Below are 22,380 nucleotides of genomic sequence, written 5' to 3'. Positions count from 1 at the left end.
ATAACACATCTCTAAAGAAGACATTTCTATGCCTTTGCTATGTTTCTTTCCAGAATTGTTTTATAACTTGTTATTATCCAAATAAACATTTGAGTATATGTATTGGATAGATTGGAACAACCTGACAGAAGCATATCTGCTATCTTGTTTTGTCTTCCAGAATCTCTACACAAGGAAGTACAGGATTTGGCCTTTCTAGATGTTGTATCAAAATTGCGCAGTCATGAGAACAAAAGTGTTGCCCAACAGGCCTCTCTCACAGAGCAGAGACTTACTGTGGGAAGCTGAGAACCGCCCTTCCTTGGTACATGGCATCGTCCAGTCTCTGCTTCCCCCTCTGTTCTCCACCCAGCTGCCTCTTCTGCTTCATTCTCTCCCATATCACTTGTGCATGCGTGGGATGTTCCAATACCAGCTGATGGACTGCTGTAGGTACCTGCCCAATAAGATTTCCAAATCCATAGTTAGTGTGAACATGAATTTGCTAAGAAACAAGTCTCCACCCATAACTGTTCTCTTGTATTCCTGTTGCTTGAGCTACACTAAGTAGAATGTGCATGTTGTAGTCCTATGATGCCGTAAAACTTGGTACTACATAATGACTTGCTCCTCACACTTGGTAAACTACATAATAATGTACTGGTAAATTAGACACAAGAATGCAGCAGGATCAGTCTAGCTTATTAAAGGAGTGGAATAATAAAAATAGCTCCATTTTTTTGGTGCTTGGAAAGCACAGTGACCAACAAAACTGTATGGCTGCTCATTCATTAGTCTTACTACTGTCAAATCCATGGTAGCTAGAGTTAAATAAAATCCAGTGCTCTCACTGGATTTTTTACCCTATGGTTTCTCCTTCCTAACTATGTAGATTCTTGAAAGTGCCACAAATGTGGCAAGACTTCCTGAGGTTTTTTTATTTCATATTTAATTGTCATCAATAACCTAATGTTGAAAACTTCTGTAGTTTTCAACATGAAACTAAGGGTTTGAAGAATCTCTATGATACTAGTACATCTTGTTTTTGCCTGTATTTTAGACTCGTTGGTATATGTAAGGTTCACCTCAGAACTTCATCTGTCAATTCATCAGCAGTGTCGAACACTTTAAAAGTTATGTGGCATGTGTTTCCAACTGAGGAAATTGACTATAGCACACTGAAGAATGAATTCTTATTTTTTGCTGTTTTTCATCATTTAGCTTGAAAGCAAGAAGTTTCCTCTGTCGTAGTCCTTTTAAATCTTATATTAGAACCTGAAGGACATAGGAAAAGATTAAGAAATAAGTTTTTCTAGACTAAAAAAAAGGAAGGTTATAAAAGCCATAGTAGCCAGTCTGATTCATTCTGCAGATGGCTCATACTACTAGTTTCCCACCTCCACTGACACGGAGGATTGAAGATCTTAAAGGCAATCAGGAAAGGTGGCAACATCAACACTCAAGAAATGAGAAGACCACCCCCCACCAACCACATATAGTATACTCTTCACTGCCACCAAGTCGGTTTTTAGAGCTTTGAAACACAATTTTTGTATATTAATCAAAACATCCCTGTGATATACCTACCTTCTGCCCATGCCCAAGTCTGTCAAATACCAGCTGAAGGGTCAGATGGGCTCTAGAATGGGCTGGCACAGGTGACTGAAGCTCCTTCCTTTCCAACATGAGATGCTGTACATCTCAGGGGGCTGATATTTGGACTTATGACGCTGAAACAGCTATAATTCAAGAAAGTTAAAACCCGGTGGCGGTAAAGAAACTTTTGACTGACTTTTCCCTTTGATGACCAAGAAACGGACCATTATTATGAGTGATTATGCTATACTTACTGTAAGAATGATCTTTACTGTCTTCTCGGCTGGATAATGGACTATATTTTATAATAGGTTTTGAAAGACATCTGTAATGTGGAATAGGCTGTCCATATTAATAATTAAATAAATAGTATATCAAACTGTAATGGCATCATTTGGTTTGTGTATTTTACTTCTATTTCCAGCTCCTAGGACAGTGCTCGCTTATTATTGGTAGTCAAGTATTTGTTGAATGACTTCTACTTCCTTGAAACTTCTAAACTACCTGGATTAATTCTAGATAGATCGACAAATTGAGATTTAGGTATTTGAGTTCTGAGAATTTTTTTGATAGTAGAATCAGTCCCTATTGAAAAGCATTATACAGAAAACCTCAGACAGAGGCTTCCAAAAATCATAGATTTGAGAGAAGCCATCATCTGGACCAAATACCAGCAGTCAATTTGCCAGTATGCTAGGAACTCCTATCACCAGCAAAAGTAAGCACATTTGCATCACCAGTTGTTTTGCAGAGGGACCAGAAGACTGTGCCCTCATGATGGCGGGTCCACCAATGAGGTGAGGTGATGTGTGGCTATGCTGTGGAGGGGAGGGATCTACAGACAACACTATCCTTATCTCCTACTATTTAATCTTAGTTCTAGATGCCACCTTTAAAATAGGTGCTCTCCTCTAAGGGAGAGAACTGGAAGAACAGCACAGCAGAGATTCAATTACCACTTTGTGTCAGGACTACATCATAGATTAAAAGCACAGAGGCCAGGAATTAAGAGGGAAGAAGATGTCGGAGTGAAATGCACTAGAATACCCTCCTTCCCACCCAGCCCCATTAACTCCTTGGAATCTTGCTAACCAACCACCCAGACTATAACCTCATTGTGCTCAAAGCAGAATTGATTAAATGCTGACCCCAAATCCAGTGTTTTCCTTAATAAAACATATTCTGACATATTACCTGATAACAATAGAGATATAGAAAAAAATGATTCCCTCTTGCATGGAACAGAATACAGATCTTGGATATAAGCATAAGAGGGGAAGATGTCTATTACTTCAGTGAGTAATTACCCTTTGTATCCAGCTGTTACTAGAATCAATAAGCTTAAAAGCCACTTCTTAACTCTAGGAAGCCTTAACATTTGAGTTAAGGAAATATCTATTAAAAAGCACTTAATGATGCTTGGGATGACTCTTTATAGCTACAACCAGGAAAACTGAGGGGTTTTTTTCCCCGCAGATGTGACCTCTTATTACATACATACATACATAATTACATGTCATGTAGCTTCATAGATACTTGTTTTAAAGGTGTGTCTGACTGAAATGTTGTGAAAACTGTTCTTCAAATGTGGTAAGCAGAAAAAGTAAGGTCTTTGGAGCACTGATCTATTGTCACATCCTGGTTCTGTTACTGGCTGTGTGGCCCTCATCAAGTTAAACTCTGGGCCTGTTTTCTCACCAATATGATGAGGTTAGTAATCTCTATTTCTCAGGTTCTTTGTGACAATTAAAACTCTTAGAGGTTGAAGGTATGGTTGGATGGAAATGTGATATCTTATGGCCTAAAGTGTACTCCCAACTTACTCTGTAGGATTCCTGCCTAAAGGAATTCAAAGAGCAGCCAAATGGGAGACAGAGTATCTGTGAATAAATAGTGTGAGAAGCACCAAGTTATCCTTGATGCAGAATGCGTGACCCCTGCTTCCTTCCCTGTGAAACCAAGACGGCCAGGTCCGCAGAGCCGGTCTTAAAGGGAGGTCCTCACTTCGATACTTCCTCTTCCTGTCTCAGACAGACCTCTTCATCTATAAAGTAGAAATAACAGTATTAGCTAGTAATCTTAGCTTTTATTTTTATTATTATTGTTACTACTAAGTCAATATAAAGAAAGCTATAAATAATACTACAATTCTTTCCTCAATATAGAAAACACACCACATTTTCAATGCTGCCCATTTTATCAGTATATATAAAATAATACCTTTTATATTATATACATACCTGTTCATGTATTTGTCTTTTTTTAAAATAGAAATGCTGCATGTTTTGCATGAAGGCTTATGGTAGCTTTGCTCTGAATTCTGATGGAAGTCACCTGTGATGGCATATTTATTATGCTGCTTGATTAGACAGGCAGACTCCTTTCTATGCTGGAGCTTTCCGAGGGTAAGCTGTTTCTAATATGTCATGAGTAGTTGGAAAAAAATGTATTTAAAGGAAAAATGAGCTTTGCATGGGATTTGTGTTCCTTATTAAATTTAACTGATTTCTTATTCTTCTTAATTGACTTTTAAAAGGCCATAATTTCCCTGCCCTCACTGTTTCTTCCTAGAAAATAAACCAAACCAAAACTTCTTGGCCACGGCTACAGAGATTCTAATCTCAATGACATTTCAGAAATGAACAATACATATGCTAAGTGAAACAAGTCAGACAGAAAGACAAATCCTATTATTTCATTTATATGTAGAATCCAAAAAAGTAAAACAAATATATTGATAAATACAGAGAACAAACTATTGTGCTTGCCACAGAGGAAGGGGATAGGTGAGATAGGTGAAGGGAGAAAAGAGATAAAAACCTCCAATTGTTAAATAAGTCATTATTATGTAAAGTACAGCATAGGAAATACAGCCAATAATATAATAACTTTGTATAGTGACAGTTAACTACACTTATGATGAGCATTTAGTAATGTATGTAATTATTGTATCAATGTACACCTGAAACTAATAATAATATTGCATATCAACTATACATCAATAAAAAGATAAAGAATGCACACCTATTTATAGCATTAGCTAGCTAGGAACTTGATGTGGAGACACTTAGTTATATAATGGAATCAATTATAATTTAGACCAAACTTAAGCCAGGTAGGTACTGATGCCTGTGGTTCTCTTGACATTTGCTCCCTCAAATCCTGGCTTTCCTGCTACCTCATGTCACATTTGTCCAGAGAGAAATGTAGAGCCTCCCACTTCCAAAGCGAACTGGAGGATCATGGGGGTGTTATGAGCAGTGCCTGTTTTCACCAGCAGCCTTGGTGGTTCCTCTGGGCCCCACATTATCAATGCAGCTCTCATAATTGAGCAAGTCGGGTGGCGAAGGCATGGAAATGGGGGCTCAGATGAGAAGTAACTTGAATCAAACACTTATGATCTGAAAAATAAACTTGACTTTCAACTTCACCCCTGATCTCAGAACACATACTTGGAACTTGTCATTGGCTCAGAGATCCGTGGTTTTGCTGGTAGGCACATGTGTAATCTTATTTTAATCTGTTTAGCCATTACGAGTCAAAACCACATTCAGGGTGTGTGGAACTTCATAGTACTTAGTTGGTGTCGGTCACACATACAGAGAATTTTCTGTTTCAGAACTAGCTAAGTATTTTCGTCATCATCAAGAAAGTTTAAAGCCTAATCCTGTCTACTTTGATACATCTTGGTTTCAGGGTTGAGGTTTCTTTTTAATTAAATAATCCTAAGGATCATTATTAGATTTCTATTAAGATAGAAAATTTTAAAGCCTTAACCCAGACTTCCAGTATATAAACTTTAAATATAACATCTTTTAAATATACATACAATCTATTTTCAAGTATAATGAGAGGTATTACTATTGCAGCAGTTATCATTTATTGATTCCCAGGAATCCTGAAGAATCCTAAAGGAAAGAAAACTAGCTGTACCTTCAGATTGCTGTCAAAAATAAATTCCTGTATGAATGCTCATTTTTAGTTTTTTTAACCATTAAAATAGGCCTCCTTCTAACAAAATGGTGGTGGGATTGGTTGGTTTTTAAGGGGCTGCCTTAAAAAGAATAGAGCTAAGCCTCCTGGGAAGCCGGCTACACCCCTGCCCTCAGGGTGTCCATAGACTCAGAGGAAAACCCTTCTCCTTGGCCCTTTCACAGTGTTCTCCCAAGGTCAGCACCGCTTCATCTCAGGGGCCAGAGGTAAGCCACCTTTGACCTTGTCCTCTCTTCAGGGATATTCTGCCCAGCTGCGTCATGCTCGTTCCCTCCCCCACGGTGAGCACAGGCACATCGGATGAATACCTGTAATTAGTTAGAATCTATAAGGGAAGGGAAGGTTGAATCATAATCTAAGATAATAAAAAAACATGAAGAGTGCAACCCAACACAAGAAGACAAAGAGCTGCCCTAACCAGAGTGAGCAATGGGGAGGAAATACTAGCCTGAGTAGCTTTGGTTTTAGGCCCATCTCCATAGGAAGCCAAAATCGCCTCCAATTTCACCGGAGCTAGGCATCCGTAGACTATTCCTTTATCCCCCTCCCCCTTTTTAAGGTTCAAGAAAGCAGCCCCCTCCCCACCATGCCTCTCCTACAATAACTTCCTTTTCCATGCAGGTAAGGAAAACAGGGGCAGGGCTTTTCATGACTCCCTTTCTACTCTTCCCCTTGGCCCCCTGGTGCCCAGCAGAAGCTAGGGGACGTGACATGGCAGAGTGACCACTGAGCTTCGTAATATCACAGTTGGATACCTGTTAAAGCCTCTTCTTCCTCCTTTCCTGCCTCTTGCCCTCTTCGTCCTCTATCAGGGTGACTGTGCAATGCAGCACCTTCCCCTGAGCATAAGAACTGGGAGTAAGATATGCACTGATGGAAGAAAAGCAGATGAAAGGAGATAATATCCATACATAGGGATGTTTATAACCTGATGAGACAGGCCTTTACAAAATGCAAGCTTTGTTAAATCTGTGACTCATGTCTGAAGCAGTTTCAGAGTGATGTTCTGGCATGCTCTCCCGCAGCAGTTGCCCTGTGTGTGTGTAGATTTGACATAGCTGAAGTGTTACGCCACATGTAGCTACATCCTTTCCCCCCACTTATTCAGTAAGCATTTTTCCACATTACTAAGAACTCTTTTCTAACTCTTTTTTAATGGGTGCATATTCTTCAATTATATAGATGTAGCATAATTTACTCAAACCTTTTCCCACATCTCAACATTCAAGGCATTTTTCCAGTTTGGAAGAACAAACACTAAATGCTAGGATGTGAGCATTTACAGATGCCAGGGTCGTTTCTCCACTAAAAGCTACCGACCCATCAGCCCCTCTATTTTCTGCCCCAATCCTAAACCAGAAGCCCTATTATGCTTCAGCAGTCCTTAGCAATTTCTCAGTGTTGCCTCTCTGCACCCTTCCTGATTGATGTAGTTTCGTCACCTCCTAGATACTGTTCACTCCTGCCAAGCCCTGCCTAGTCTCCCAAGGGGACCTGCCGTGGGGAGGAGGGGACCCAAGGTTGGAGTGGCTGCACCTGCCTCCTGAGCATCCAGGCATTAAATCAGTTGCACCCACTCACCACTGACTACCCCACAACCTTACCAAACAGAGTGGGCCTTCTAAAAAGAGGAGGTGCAGGACACACCTCCAAACACCCACTAGAGCTGCCGTTGAGCTAATTGGACTCTACTTGCCTCTTAGCACTACTGTCAACCAGTACCAGCACTTTAGTGCCTCTTACTAGGCCTGTGAGCCACAGCTCTGCTTGGTTCCAAGCTGCTAACGCTCTCCAGGTGCCATGCATGGGGGGGGAGAGGGTGGAGGGCCTGTTCCAGAGGAATCCACATTTAACACTCCTCAATGTTTACCGCCTGGCTGACCCAGAATGGGCAAACGGGGCCCTCTTACCTCTTTGTTTGGTCCACATGGTATTTCTAAAAAATTTCTTTTAATTTTTTATTAAAAAAATGAACAGCTGTAAACATTTAAAATTTGGATGATTTTGCATAAAAATCTAGTTCTTTTCTTTTAAAATAGGGGGAGCTGGCAACCAAGGACTCTATATTCCAGGAGAGCAGAATGTGGCTGTGGTCCCCTGTGGACAGGGTATGGCCCTCCAGCCGGTCACATCCCCACCTGGCCTGCTTCCTCCGTTCCCTTAATGCCATGGCCCCTGGAGGCCGATGTATCTGTGACCCTGTGGAGGCCTTGCATGCAGGCTGGGTTCTTCCAGAGCAGGAGTAAGAGAAATGGATTTTCAGGGGGAGAGAAGCAGCACTATGGGGAAGGCCAGGTCTACCAAAGGGAGGGCCAAATATTGGATCCAGTTTTTATGACCTGTGCAAACTTGCATTATTTCTATCCTCTCAGAGAAAAGACTTGACATTCTGGGGGCAGTGACAGCTGCGGTCTGACTGACACATGTCAGGAACATGGAAACAGCTGCAAGCTGAGCCCCAGCCTGTGCCCACTCCATCCTGCTAATAGGAAGGGGCTGTTGCTGATCTTCCTGTCCCCTCCCAGGGCTGGCAGCGTGCTGTGGTGACTGCCGGAATCTGGGAAGTTCCCTTCTTGGTCAGGAATGCAGCCTTCCCCTGAGGCCAAAAGCACCCTACCACCACCTGCTGTAGCCCATGAGTCAGGAGCTCGAATGCAGCAGGGGGCCCTTTGAGAAGGTCTCCCTTTGGAGATGACTAACACCTGCCAACCTCCCAGGAGAACCTGACCAACCCAACTTCCCTCATATCCAGCCGACTCCTCAGAAATGAGTCTCTTCCTTTAAAAAGGCTCAGACAATTAGAAGTTTGATCCACTCTCAGCCAAGACCCCCAGGGGAGAGAAGCACCCTGTTCCTAAGTGTCTCACTGGCATCATGCACCGAAGGAGAGCATGTTCTCCATGCCCAGAGTGAGGAAGCCCCAAGGGCAGAGGGTTCCCACACCAGGGCTCACACCAGCAGCTGATGCACAGCGGTAACAGGGCAGTTGTCAGGCCTTGTCTCCTCTAGAGGTGACTAACCCATGGCCAAAAAAAATCCAGAGCTCTCCTCATCCCTGCCACATTTGAAGAGGAACATAGTACCAATAAGAGAGATGAACAAAGATGACTTTAGTTTCTGAGAAGATGAGGTGGAGCATGGGAAAGGCAGGGAAAGAGAAATCAGTCGCCACTCAAGACACAGACACAGGGCGTGAATGTCCGCAGAGCCAGCACACGCAGGAGCAGTGGGCCTAGCAAGGCATCGTGCTGGTAGGACCAGTAGGTAAAGAATAACAACATAAAAATGAAGACATTTTTACTTTGTAGCAGATATTACGAATTATTTACCCAGTATCCACCTCCCCCTTCTTCTTTATTCAAAGGACTCAAATTTTGTTCAGGAGGACATTGTTGCCAAGCTTACAATAACCCCAATTTCCTAGCCTCCCACACTGTTGTTACAGTTCTATCAAGTCCCTGGGAGGAAGCATCTCTTAGGAAATAAAAAGGCAAAGACCTGCAGAAGGCCTTTGCCCCCACCCCGTTTCCTTTCCTTCCCTTTCCCTGCCTCAGGTATTGAAATGGGCCCTGGAAGTACAGCAGCCCTCTTGCAACCATGAGGTCCAAACATGGGGGTGAGGGCCTGCACACCTAAGACAGTGGGACAGAAAGGTGAAAACAGCCTGGATCCTTGGTAACATCAGTGAACTGGAGGAGCAGCTCTGCACTGAGGACCCTCACCCTTAATGCCTGAGACACACACCAACCTACATAAACCCTCTACAGCAAGGTTTTCTGTTACTTGGAGCAGAAAGTAATCTTGATTCACAAGGTTGGTCATTAAGGCATCAGAACTCCATAGGCCAACTTGTTCTGCCTCTAGGCCATGGCCACACACTCATGAAAACAAAGGCCAAACAGCTAAACTGCTGGGGCTGCCACTTTAACCCTCAAGTTCAGGGAACCCCCAGAAAGCCTGACTTGCTCCCCTTGCAGCCTTCCACACTACACAAAGACTTACTGAGCACTTACTGTGTACGTCCGGCACCCTATCGGGGTTATGGATAGAAGGAAAAGGTAGACATGGTCCATTGGGGGAGAAGATGAGAAATAATCTAATATATTAAGCAAATAAGTAAGGATGTTAACCAAGGTATAAACAGAATTACAGGGAATCTGAAGAGAGATGCCTCTAAGCTGCCTGGGCATCCTGGAGCAAAGCAGACTTAGGAAAGAATAGTAGAAATAAGAGATAAGGCTGCAAAACAGAGCGGACCATTTGGGGAGGAGGCCTTAGGCCTTTTAACTTGTGTCATGGAAAACCAAAGATTTTAAGCAGAGGACTGGGATATTTGCTTTATGTTTTGTTCTAGAACCAGAATTATTGCTAATCGAGAGACTAACAGCAAGGAGACGAATAAATAATCATGACAAATTCCTTAATGTTGGGTGAAAATTCTCCAAGGGAGTCTTGTGTTTCTTCTGTGAAGAGATAGCTTTTGTCTCAAAACTGTTGCTTTACAGATGTTTATAAAACAGTTATGTAAAATAGAGATAGTGTCTGTCTTGGGTCAGAGGGCAGATTTTTTTTTCTTTTTTTTTTTATTAAGGTATGATTGATATACGCTCTTATGAAGGTTTCACATGAAAAACACAATGTGGTTACTACATTTACTCATATTATCAAGTCCCCACCCATACCCCAGTGCAGTCACTGTCCATCAGTGTAGTAAGATGCCACAGATCCACTATTTGCCTTCTCTGTGCTACTCTGTTCTCCCCATGATCTCCCACACCATGTGTAGTAAACATTATACCAGAGGGCAGATTTTTGTACTGAACAAGATAATAAAGACTCAGGGCCAGTGGTGGACCAGGATAGCTCACAGAGCCCTTTATAACACTGGGGGTTTCCTAAGCTCAGTGTTGCTCATTTGGGGCACAGACCCACTGTTATGTGTGGTATCCGTCTGAGTCACTGCCCCTTGTGGGACAAGGAGGCATAAACTCATTACCAGCATGCAACTCATGCCATCTGCAGGGCCGTGAGTAGCAGAGTCCTTTGTCTCTGACCCAGGAGTCTCATGCCTCCCCTCGCATTGGTGAAACAGAGGCAGGCTAACCTGCTAGCTTGCAGTGAAGGTAAGGCCTCAGAGCTTTCACATTTTATGTTTAAACTAGGACTAGACAGACAGAAAAGGGTAGGGATTAGAAGCAAAGATGATTCTGAAGCGTCTTGAGTTGGACGACGGGGCAGAAGATGGTGCTGATGTTGACTGAGGAAGAACAAAGGAGAGGCAGGTTCCCACGAGAGAACAGGAGCTGGCTTCACGTGTGGAGTTGGAAGTGGTTGAGGGATCTTGAGGAGAAGACATCTGGGGCTATGTCCTTACCCAGCTGAGCCTTGACTATGGGAGATGCTCCATAAACAAGCGGCCCCTCAGCCTGTAGCATTCTCTTCAGCATTTCCTCAACTCACACAGCAGGGTTCCCAGGAGACACAACAGCAGACGCCTTCTTCAAAAAAAGGTGAACTTCACTCAAACCTTAGGGAAGCAGATCTCTGGAGCTAGAGCCTAGGCAGCTGAATTTTTAAAGCTCCAAAGGTGATTCTGATCTGCAACCAGAGTAGAAAAGCATTGGCCTATTAGAACCAAGAGCAATCAAACTCTCTTTAAAGTCTTCAGACAGAGCCTCACCCAGCCAAAAACAGGATCATAATCCCATTGGGAAAAGCAGGTGGCCACTTACTGCATCACTCACCCAGGATTAGTATTCAAGCCCCATTCTTATTGAGGCCACTGGGTTCTGACCCAGGGCCCAAGTAAACCACTGCACCTAGAGCAAGCGGACTTCCTGAGCTGCTCAACCTCAGATGGAGTCTAAGGTAATGTCTCCCATAATGGCAGAGACCGTCCCACCACCCTGAACTCCCTAGAATAGTCATTCTGCTTGATACCTCCTCTGGAGAAATCATCTAGGTGTCCTCACGCTCACCCAGTCTTACAACCAGACACAACCATCCCTACCACGTCCTGTCCCTCTCTACCCTGAAGGAGAGCCCAGACATCAGGAGTCTCTTGCTGGCAGTTGCCAGAGAAGGCAGAGCGAGTGGCTGCCCCCTGGTAAGTGCACAGCCTTCCTCTTCAGCTTCCCGTGTGCCTTTGTGTGCCTTACAGCCTTTCCACTGGATGACCCAGAGCTTCCTCTTGTGGAAATGTTGGTCTCTCTATGCCCTGTAGGACACCTACAGGGTGGCTGTTTAGTATAGCCCATATGCTCCTACTACTGTTTGAACCTAAACTCATGAAATTCATGAGAATCTCAATTCAATCTGGCAATCCCACGAGTTGCTCTCAGCTTAACCTTGATCCCATGTCCTGCAAAAGAGCTATTTCAAAAAAAAAATGGTTGGTTCAGAAATCCTTCAAGCCTGGGAGAAACTCAGAATTGATTAGCAAAATAGTTTCTTCCAAGGCTTAATCCTCACCCACATTCACCTTCCCTGTTTGATGTTTAACCACGATTTGTGGGGCCCGGAGTGGGGGCAGTGTGGGAGAATGGAGATGCTCAGTGAGGGTTAAACAGTGGCTGTGCTCAGGACACAGGCCTGAGCTCATCCAAGGTTGGCTGACAGTTGCCAGGGCCAATTCATCTTTGAAAAAAACATCTTACAGAGAAATAGAGATCTACTTTACAGAACAAAAGTCTACCCTTTGGGTGAGCATGTACTCTATTCAGAAACTAAGTTATTCTCATCCTCTTTGACATAATCAAAGCAGCAGCCTCCTGAACATTTAGGTGCTAGAGACATACAAGTGAACAATAGTGGCCAATTTCATGGAGAAAAGGTGCCATTCAAGTTAGTTCAAGTGTGGCAATTCTTCCAGAGAGAGTGTTTGGGAAGCACATGTTGGTGGGTGGAGAGCGAGCTAAGCAGTCCCAGCAGGGCCTCCCTGAGAGCCGTCCTAGTGAGGTCTGTGCATGAAAAGTGCTTGGGGGAGGAGGGCAATCCAACCCTTTTCATCCCACATGCAGGTGTTTCAATCTCCATGTTACTAGTGAGGGCACTGAAGATGGGAAGGAGAAGGTGACATGGCTGAGGCTGCCCGGGGGCCAAGCACTTGGCAGCTCTCAGCACTAAGCTACATACACGCAGTCTGTGACTTTCTTACTTTAATGCTGCTGGGTTGCCTTCTCTCAGAGCAGCCCGAAGAGCTTTCTCACTGTGTAAAGGTTGTGCACTATTGAAAACAAGACAACAGGCCCAATACGGAGTCACCAAACCAAGACTGAATTAGTTTCGGCCTTTCCCAGAAATGGACTCTCAACTCTCAGGAGCAGTCTGGTCAGCCTGGAGAGGTGACCTGCTTGACAGGCCCCTGCTACCCCAAGGAAAGCGACCAGCCATGCCAACCCACCTTTTGCTGCTCTAACTTCCTTGCTTCTGCTCCCTTCTGCCTATAAAGGACTTCCATTTGTACAGCTCTTCAGAGCTGCTGTCTGTCTGCTAGATGCAGTGCTGCTGGTTTACGAATCACTGAGTAAAGCCAATAAGGTCATTAAAATTTACTCAGGTGAATTTTGTTTCTTAACAACTGTGTCCTCTAGGCTTAGAGAGTGACCAGCCTCCTACAGTCTTCAGAGACGGAATCATGAGAGAGACTAGTCCCATGTTCCAACGTCTAGTTTGATTTGCATTCTTTCCATGACAAGAGTCAATAAAGGAACCGACATCTCATAAAGGCTTTCCTCTGCATCACAGTGGGATGAATAGGCCCTGTCTCATTCTTTGTGTTTTACTACCTCCCCCTCTTCTCTCCCTCACCCTAGAATTGAATAGAATGTTTGATATATGTGTATGAGGCTCAAAAAGACATGTGTTGAGCATCAGCATTAGCAATTGTTCAAGGAAGGAGACCAGTGAAAGCATTAGAAATTACCGGAGGACATGAAGCCAGAGTCCTGAGGTAGTCTTTCATAAAAGGGCATGGGAGCCGTTTTCTTGTTCATGGCATCACACTCTGACCGGGTGTTGGGGTGGAAGCAGCTCTGCCCGCAAACATCTCAGGGGCCATTAAGTGCCCTCATCACAACAGATCTGGAGATATGGTATACCTGGCATTCTAATATTTTATGTCATTAATAAAAATGCTAGTCTGGAGCAGATAAAAGATTAATAAGATCTTCCTTTTTCAGTTTTAGGTGCAAATCTTGACAAAGTTAACAATTTCATTTTAAAATTTAAGTGTGAATGACGTATTGATTTTGCATGGCTTTAAATAAGGCTTAACTGTAGGTGCCACAGATTAGATGCTTTTAATCCTTTGATCCAGCCATTCCACTATTAGGAGTCTGTGTAAGATACAAGAAAAGTGTAAGAAAGTTCACTGCAACTTTATTTATTTGGGAAGAGCCTAGCTTTCCAATAGTGGCAGTGTGGTTAGGTGAATCACAGTTAATCTATGCCACCAGACCTCACGCTTTTAGGTCTCAGGATCCTTTTACACTTAATAAATGGTTGCTGCCCCAGAGAACTTCCATTTATGCGGGTTATTTTTATGAATGTGTAATATACTAGAAATTAAAATGGGGAAATGTTTAAGACCCTGATGTATACAAGTACTCCATTAGTTGTCAGAGTGATGACATCACCACATCTTGTAGTCTCTGAAAAACTCCACTGCACACTCATAACAGCAGATAACAAAAGAGGAAATGATGTCTAAGTATCATTAGGAATAGTTTGGGCCTTACGGACTCTCTGAGAAGATCTTGGGAACCCCATATACTCCTTGGACCATGTTTTTGAAAACCCCTGAATAGAATACCACAGAATACTATAAGGCCATAAAAATGTTTACTGTATAAAACACTTACTGATTGTGAAAATGTTCTGTTTTTAAGAAAGACTATAAATCAGTATGAACAGTATTAAACTTTTTAAAACAAAAGAAGTAACGGACAGACACACATTAATATAGTACCAGTGTAGAACTGTAGATGGTGAAAACACAGATTATTTTTGTATTTTTCCTGTTTTCTGCACTGAGATTTTTCTTTTGTAATCAGAATGAAATGTATTTAGTACATATATGTATATTACCTATTTACAGTCATTCTGTATTTTTCTTCCCTGACCTGAAAATTTCAGCTTAGCAGCTTTAGGAAAGACATCACCTAGAAATCTCCATGGCAGGGCATTAGTTTTTCACAGCTGTAAATAAGGCCTGTGACTTTCCTTGCCTCTCCAGCGCAGTCTGCAGATGACGTCAGTGTCAACTGGGAGCCTGCTAGAGCCAGGGGCTCTCCATCTCCACTCCAGACCTGCTGAATCAAACCCAAGTGATTTAAGGTGACCCAGGTGAAATAAAACTCAGGTGATCCAGGTATGTGAAAGCTTGAGAAAGCCTGGTGCCCGTGCAAATTACCCAGGAGCTTTAACAAGGCACTGCAAAGAGCTGCAGTGCTCGCTTTGGTTTGGGTTTTATGCTCCCATAAGGTTCTAATGTGCATCAGTTGCTGAGAGCTGCTGCTCTAAAGCTTCAGCCTGAAAAGCAAGAAAATCACATCCAGCCTCCACGTGCCTCAGCACCAGCGCCCCATGCCACAGTGCCGGGGACCACCGTGCCCTTTCCCAACCACAAGAATCCCACAGGGACAGTGGGACTGGATGCAGGAAACAGTTGGGTTCCAGCCCAAAGAGAAAATAAGGTATTTCTTGCTGCCTTGCAGAACTCCAAGGCCATTTGATTTGCAGGTTTGTAGAGTTATACTAACTTCCTGGGAGGGCATGGGAGTGTGTGGCTGTTACTTTATTTGCCTTCCACAAAATGCTTTGACAGATAATTCTGGCAAACTTTTGGGAATGATTTTACCTGCAGACACTGTCCAGCTTTACCAAAAATCCTACTTTGCATGTTCAGCAATTCATTCCATAATAAGGTGGCTACCAATCACCTCAATCACCAACCTATTCAGCAAGTGTGGGTGTGCCTGGCATGTGGCAGGAACTGGACCCCCGTACTTGGCTTTCTCACAGCTTATCAGCACTTCCTCCACTCTTGCAGCTTGGGAGTTCAGGGTTCCCCCATCCCTCCAGCAGCACTCACCTTACTGTGACCCCTTCCTCTGCTCCCCTGAGCCTAGGCCAAGTCTATCTTCCTCCTCCAGGCCTTCTTCCATTACCCCTTTGTTTTCCCGTCTCAGCCAGCACCATCTGGGAAGATGCCCATTTAACTCTTGATGATGTCTGTTTTCCACACGTGTGGGCCTTTTCTCTCCTTCAGTTTACATTTCCTCAAATATGCATGCAGAGTCCTTACAGGACAGTGTCCAGAACATAGTAAACTTTTGGTAGATGGGACATGTTATTTCAAGGGATAGATGATGCATTCATGCCTGGTAGAATATAGCAGGGAGTTGGTGAACTAGTCAGTCACAAAGTAACAAGACTAAAGAAAGCACACATTTTAGAAATAGAGCTTTTTTATTTAATAAGACTTAAATCACTCTTAAGTTGCATTTAAGGTTGGTTACCACAAATACATTTTTAATCATACAAAAGCATTCCCTATGTTAAAAATGTCCCACAAAACATCAAAACTGTTCTTAAGAGTTTACAGCAGGTACACAGAGCACGCCCCATGCCACACCAGGTGTATCCATTCAGGTAATCAGGGGCACGCACACATTAGTCCTGCTGCCAGTGAAGCACAGCACGTGGGCCTTGGAGTAGTCCTGGCATTTCTCTCCTGCAAACCAGCAATAAGCAGGCAAACTCCGCCCTCACTTCCTCAGGCCACTGTAACAAAGGGCCACAAAGTGGGTGGCTCAAACCACAGAAATTTCCTGTCTCACAACTGTAGGGTGGAGGTCCAAAATCAAGGGTTGATTCCTTCTAGAGGCTCTGAGGGAAAACTGGTTGCCTGCCTCTCTTCTCGCTTCTGGTGGCTCCTTGGCATTCTGTGGCTTCTGGATGCATCACCTGATCCCCGCCTTCGTGCTCACATGGCATCCTCCCTGTGTATGCATCTGTGTTCAAATTCCCCCGTTTTAGAACACTGGCCATGCTGGAGCAAAGACCCACCCTTCTGCAGTATGGCCTCCTTTAAGCTAATAGCCTCTTCAACAACCCCATGTCCACATAAGGTCACATTCCGAGGTACTGAGGTTAGGACTTCAGCACACGAATTTGGGGTGACAATTCAACCCCTAACAAAGTCCTGAAACAAAGTGATAGTTGATGACCCCGACCACCCCAACGCCCTGCTGCCCTCACCACCTCTGAAGCCAGGGTTGCCCATTCTCAGATCCAAGCAAACTCCAGGTGATCCACATGGGTGTTTAGAGGAGATACAAAGAATGTATTCACAGTTTCAAGAGGGGTGCCTGCCTGGCAGATTAGCAGTTTCAGACCATCTCCGCCTCTTCTACAAACTGTTTCTGAGTCTCGGCAGGAGGGCAGGTCCACACGTTCTGCCACAGGGCCCTACAAAGTCCCAGCAGCAAGATCAGGAGGCGGATGGTGGATGGAGCTCAGATGCCGCTCCCTCACATTCCAAAACAAGCTGTGTCGTCTCCAGGAGTGTGTAAACGGAGCGGAGCACCTGCTCACCCCAAGCATGCAGCATACAGCTGTGCACCCTCAAGGGTCTCCAAAGCGCCAGGACCTCTGGATGGAGCAACCCTATCCCTGCAGGAACTCTTCCAACTCTGGCCAGGAGCTGTTCCACACGGCGGCCACCAGAGGGCAGGCCGTCAAAACGTTCCAGGCCAAACCAGCAGCTCTGCAAAAGCCAAGCTAATGCCCTTGAGCTCCGGATGGAGAAGGCAGCTTTCTCCCCTCAAGACCACAACCACACTCAGTGAAGGGCAGCAGCATGAGAAAGAAGCACCATCTTGTTTGCATGCTTTCTCTTCTGGGCACATTTACACAGTGTAAAGCCCGTGAACTAACCCTTCTCCCTTCGGGTTTTCCTCGGTGCACAGCTCCTGGGAGTGGGGGAGTAAACTGCCCTGACCAGCACAGGTCCCGAGGCCTTTCGGTTGGGCTCACGGACACCAGGAGTGGACTGACTCGGGTGTCCTCTCACGGGCGCCAAGCTGACGAGAGGGCTACTCAGCATGAACACTCCAAGAGAAGCTGCATTTATGTCCTCAAGGTAAAGAAGTCCTAAAAATTGTAACTTTGTAAGTATTCCCTCTGTTGCAAATGCCTCCAAAATAGGGAGAGAGGCTCAATAAGTCTAAAGATGGCTTCGTCCCCTGAGTTTGGCTTGTCTCTGCTCAGATACATCTTCCTTGTCTGTCGTCATGGGCCGATTTCCTCGGGTCACCACCGGGGTAAGGCCAAAGCTAGTGCACTTCCAGGCAAACTGCGTGTTCTCCTTGGCATTCAAAGACCAGGCTGCCCACTCCTGAGCAGCACCCAGAAACAGCCCCAGGGCCTCACTGGAAAGGGCAGGCCATGAGACCCCACTGGCCAGCGCTTATGGAGAGGCTCCCAATTCTTCCTTGGAGGTCTAAACAGGGCTTCCCTGGAGGAGGGCTTCACGGAATAAAGGACAGAGAGCTGGGGAGGGCCAGGCAGGTCACTGGGCTCCAGCTCCTTATTGCTCAGCCCCGGGCTGCCAGGGCTCCTGTCCAAGCAGGCCGGAAACTCGCCGAGAGGAGCCCCACAGAACCGCAGAATCATTCCTTTCCACCCACACGCAGGGCATGAAGGAGCAAACATTTTGCATAGTAAGAAAAGGCCAAGAGACAACTTTTCCAAATCGCCTTGAGAGATGGGTGACTGGAACCAAGGCAGGAAGAAAGCTGAAAGAAACATTGGAGTTTATTCCTTGGTAGGAGGCAGGAAGAAGAAAACAGAAGTCATGGCACAAGTGCTTTCTGATGGAAAACTCTACTTTTTAATTCCTACATTTTAAAAAACTGTATTAGTTCATACCATGAAAGCTATGTTGTTTGTAGTAACCAAACAATGGAGAGAAATTTAACAATCATCGTTCAAAGTCTACCTTCTAAACACTGAAGAAACTTCCCGAAAGTTTTGTAGACAAAGCATATCCTTTTACTTCTGAGTGGTAGTATTTCCCCTTTGCTGGCCTAGAGATTGCTGTGAGCCAAGCGGTCCGATTACCTCATGTATGTAGATAATCTCTACAGCACAGCTAAGAAAACTCAAGAAATAGAGATTGGTTATCTCCAATTACCGATATATTTCCTTTAAGTCAAAATAACATGTCGGTCTCAAATACCCAGGGAGAGGAGGCAAAATGTTTCTCAAGTCTTGGGACATAGTGTCAGGGTCTGAAAATAGCATATGAACCTTAATTGTGTTTTCACTGGATCTCTGAAAAAGGTCTTTAATAGCTTCAAAGACAGAAGTCTTCTTCTGCAGTGGTAACTCACAATGAAAGGGCATTTAGATTGGTATTTCTCCAATGGGTTTTTAAGATTCCTGCTCTAAGCAACTACTAGAAATGACTTTCTTAGAAAAAGGTGCGAATATCAAGATTGACCTAGGTCCGTGAGTCCTAAATCTCAGCATCATTATATTTGCAGTGGGAGCTCCAGAACTGCTCAGGACAAGGCTTGATGGCCCGTAATCTTGATGGCCTGTAATGGTCCCAGGTGATTGTGACCAGAGACAGTGACCTCAGGGACAGGGATTTCCCACATGCCCAGCTCTGCCCCTGCCCCTCATTAGTCCTTGTCCAGCAGCACAAAGGGACCTCTCCCTCCCCAGCCACAAGTGTCCCCCTTGGAGAATGGGATCAGAGCAGGGCTTCACAGTACCTCCTGGACAGGCAGCACCAGCGTTCCCTGGGGACTTCTCAGCCGCTTTCTCAAGCCCCACTGCCCACCTAGTAAAGCAGAATTTCTGGGGGCGGGACAAGCACAGCACTCTGTATTTCAACAAGCCCTCCAAGGGGACTGTGATGCGTGCTAAAGTGCTGAACAACTGGATTCGAGAATTTCACAATTTTAAGAGAGAAGTAATGAAGACAGACTCCATGGAAGGCAGAACCAGGTTTATTGATGACAGCCTTAACACAACCACTCTCAAGTGTAAAAAATAAAGGGTGATGAATTAAAATTTAGAACTCATTTGGACTTGCTATTTAGCCTCTCACTGTATGTGCCAAAGGGTGGGAGTCTTGCCTGATTCTGAATCAACTGATCACATGGGAGTTCACTGGAGAATGAGGTAATAAAAAAGACAATAGGCCAACTGGAGGGCTCAAGTCTTTTCCATGTTGGAATGATATTACAGAATGACAACTGAGGTGGGGGAAGAGATGAAATAAAATGATCTTAAAGCCAGAATATGAACTGAACATCTCTAATTATACAGAGACACAAAAACATACATGCAGTTTCTTACACACACCCAAACTCTGGAAAGTAGACTTTTAAAGAATTTTGTCCTTTCTCTGGGCAGATTGACACATTCATCGGCCATGGCGATGCAACAGGGGACTGAAATAGAAAACCTTGCAAATCTCCACGAAGTATGATAGCTGGCTGCCCAATTATGGGCTGGCAAATGTGTCTCCACCATAAACCATGCCAGTGGTTTTCTCAGCATTCCACAGACTAATGTCTGCTCCCAGGAGAGTGGCATTCTGAGAGACACCAGTTGGATTAAAATCTTGGATTAAAATTTGTCCCTCCCACCAGGAGTGGGCTGAGGACAGGCGGGAGCACCTGGGGGGTGGGGTTCTCCGTATGTCACAGCATGCTTGCCCCCCAGGGCACACCCCTCGTCACCAGCCCGCTGGTTAGTCTGCACCGAGAGAACAGCGGCAGCTCTGGCCATGCTTGCTTGCTTTTTTTTTTTTGTAACCCAAACTGAAACCAGAGGAAGAAAAAAAACCCATTAGAAGCCTGTGATTGTGTCAACACTGTTTTGGAATTATTGGGCTTAATTCCATTCACAGAGAAACGGGGAGGTTGCAGAAGAGGCCACGGCCATTGATAAGGTGAAGAGACTGCAGAGCACAGGGAAGCATCTGCTATGGCACAGCTGGGCCCCCCCAGCAGGAGGGCGCGACGCTCCTCTCAAGGCCGCAGCCAGTGAGGTCAGTGCTGACCCAGTGACATTCATAAACGATTGCAGAACACGGTAGGGAAAGGAGCTCGTGGGTTCAGATTCCCAGGTCATGCGGGCAGATACATTAAAAAATTAATATTCCAAGCTGAGTAAGAAAACACTTTAAAATCTGAGAAATTGTTTCATAGCTTACACTTTGGGGAGACAAAAGAAAAAAACCACAAAACAAAACCAAACCCCAGAATATTCCAGAGTTTTCAAAGAATCCAAACTAATTTGGTAGGCTGAAGTGAGGGGGTATTTAACAAATACCTCTTCAGCAACCTCATTTTCTCCTTAGATTTCATTGATAAAGCTCAGGCCTACTTAGAAAAAAGATCTGTCCTGCTAAAATTCAGCATCATAACACGTTCCAGCGCCCTCACTCAGTGCACGCGGGGTGCACAGCTTCTCTCAGGAGACGCTCCGGGAGAGATTGCATTTGCCCACCCACACTGCCACCTGAATGCGACCACAGAAGCGGAACCCAAAGACAAAGCTGCGTTCTTCTGGAACAGCTGTAACAGTTCCTTGGAATGTATGGTGAAGGGAAGCCAAAAAACCACAGCCTCCGGGGAAGGGGTTGAATCTTAGAAAAGCTGCACTTCTTTAGGCCACAGAATAGGAGGCAGTCCTTTCAAGGTGTGACCAGCGAACTGCCTCTCCCAGCCCTCCAGGCACCGAAGTGGAGAACAAGCCCGTGTTTTCCACAAATTCATGTACATCTGGCACCCCCCCTCCCCACACTACTCTCCCTTTTTCTTTTTTGGTAAGTATGCAACCATCCATAGATTCATGGCTACAGTAGAGATTCACGGCGCAACAACTTCCATACTGGTTGTTTTTTTTAATTCTGTCTGTCAGTGAGCAGCATTTCCCGGTTGTGCCCCCCAAAAAGCAAGTCCTTGGCAGCTCCGTCAGGCGGGATTGCAGGCTGCCTCTTTTCGGTTCAGGTCTGTGCAGCGGGGATTCCGACGGGCGCTGGAGGGGCAGGAAGAACGGGTCTGTCCAGTGTCTTGTAGCAGCCGCTGCAGGGCTCTACCAGCTAGCCCTGACAGCTTCAATATCACTAACCAAATTCTGGGCCAGGCATATCCCAAAGATCTGAGGAAGTAAGGAGAAGAGAGTCAAACAGTGAAACTCTTTAACTTTATTAGGCTTTTCATTGGCCAATAAATCCCATTTCTCTTATCTTCCATTTTTAAAATTGAGATATAATTCATATACTATGTATAAAATTCATCCTTTTAAAGAGTGTAATTCAATAGTACCCACTGGCAGTCATTCCTGCTGCCCAGTCCCTATAGCCCTGGCAACCATTAATCTTTTTTTCTATCTCGATGGACTGCCTATTCTGGACATTTCTGTGTCAATCTGCTTTCATACTGCAAAATGTTTCTGAGGTTTATCCATGTTGTAGCATATACCAGCGGAGTCCAGTCCTTCTCATGCTTGCATAATATCCCATTATGTGGATAAACCACATTTGTTTGTCCCTTCATCAGTTGACAGATATTTGTACTATTCCCATTTTTTGGCTATTATGAGTAGTCCTGGCTAAGAACATCTGTGTACAATTTTTGGGGCAAACATGTTTTCAATTCTTTTGGGTACATACCTAGTAGAACTGGTGGGTCGTTTGGTAGCTGTTTAACTTTCTGAGGAATTCCCAAATTGTTTCCCAGAGAGGCTGCATCATTTCCATTCTCTTCAGCAGTGTATGATGAGGTT

General features: G+C 44.6%; 2 protein-coding genes and 1 long non-coding RNA gene across 15 annotated transcripts in view; 1 reads left to right on the top strand and 2 right to left on the bottom strand.

Annotated features, from left to right (window-relative positions):
• Positions 1 to 1,960, top strand: part of RAP1GDS1 (Rap1 GTPase-GDP dissociation stimulator 1) — a 170,258-nt gene extending 168,298 nt beyond the window's left edge. For all 5 annotated transcript variants that reach the window (XM_037020188.2, XM_037020187.2, XM_037020184.2 and 2 more), the window contains one exon: positions 161 to 1,960. In XM_037020188.2, the coding sequence (XP_036876083.1) occupies positions 161 to 288 (128 nt within the window). In that variant the 3' untranslated portion in view covers positions 289 to 1,960. The remainder of the gene's footprint in view (positions 1 to 160) is intronic.
• LOC140849587 (uncharacterized) lies at positions 1,938 to 6,431 on the bottom strand. Its single transcript, XR_012131645.1, has 3 exons — positions 6,324 to 6,431; positions 5,784 to 5,876; positions 1,938 to 3,619 (listed from the first exon to the last, which is right to left on the bottom strand). It is a non-coding gene; the product is annotated as an uncharacterized lncRNA (long non-coding RNA).
• Positions 6,432 to 19,573: 13,142 nt separating this feature from the next.
• TSPAN5 (tetraspanin 5) overlaps positions 19,574 to 22,380 on the bottom strand; it is a 156,866-nt gene continuing 154,059 nt past the window's right edge. For all 9 annotated transcript variants that reach the window (XM_073237271.1, XM_073237273.1, XM_017656220.3 and 6 more), the window contains one exon: positions 19,574 to 21,753. In XM_073237271.1, the coding sequence (XP_073093372.1) occupies positions 21,688 to 21,753 (66 nt within the window). In that variant the 3' untranslated portion in view covers positions 19,574 to 21,687. The remainder of the gene's footprint in view (positions 21,754 to 22,380) is intronic.

The sequence above is a fragment of the Manis javanica genome, chromosome 5, assembly GCF_040802235.1.
Source record: "Manis javanica isolate MJ-LG chromosome 5, MJ_LKY, whole genome shotgun sequence".
Lineage (NCBI taxonomy): Eukaryota > Metazoa > Chordata > Mammalia > Pholidota > Manidae > Manis > Manis javanica.
Note: the sequence above shows the minus strand (reverse complement) of the source record. Positions and strands in the feature narration are given on the sequence as shown.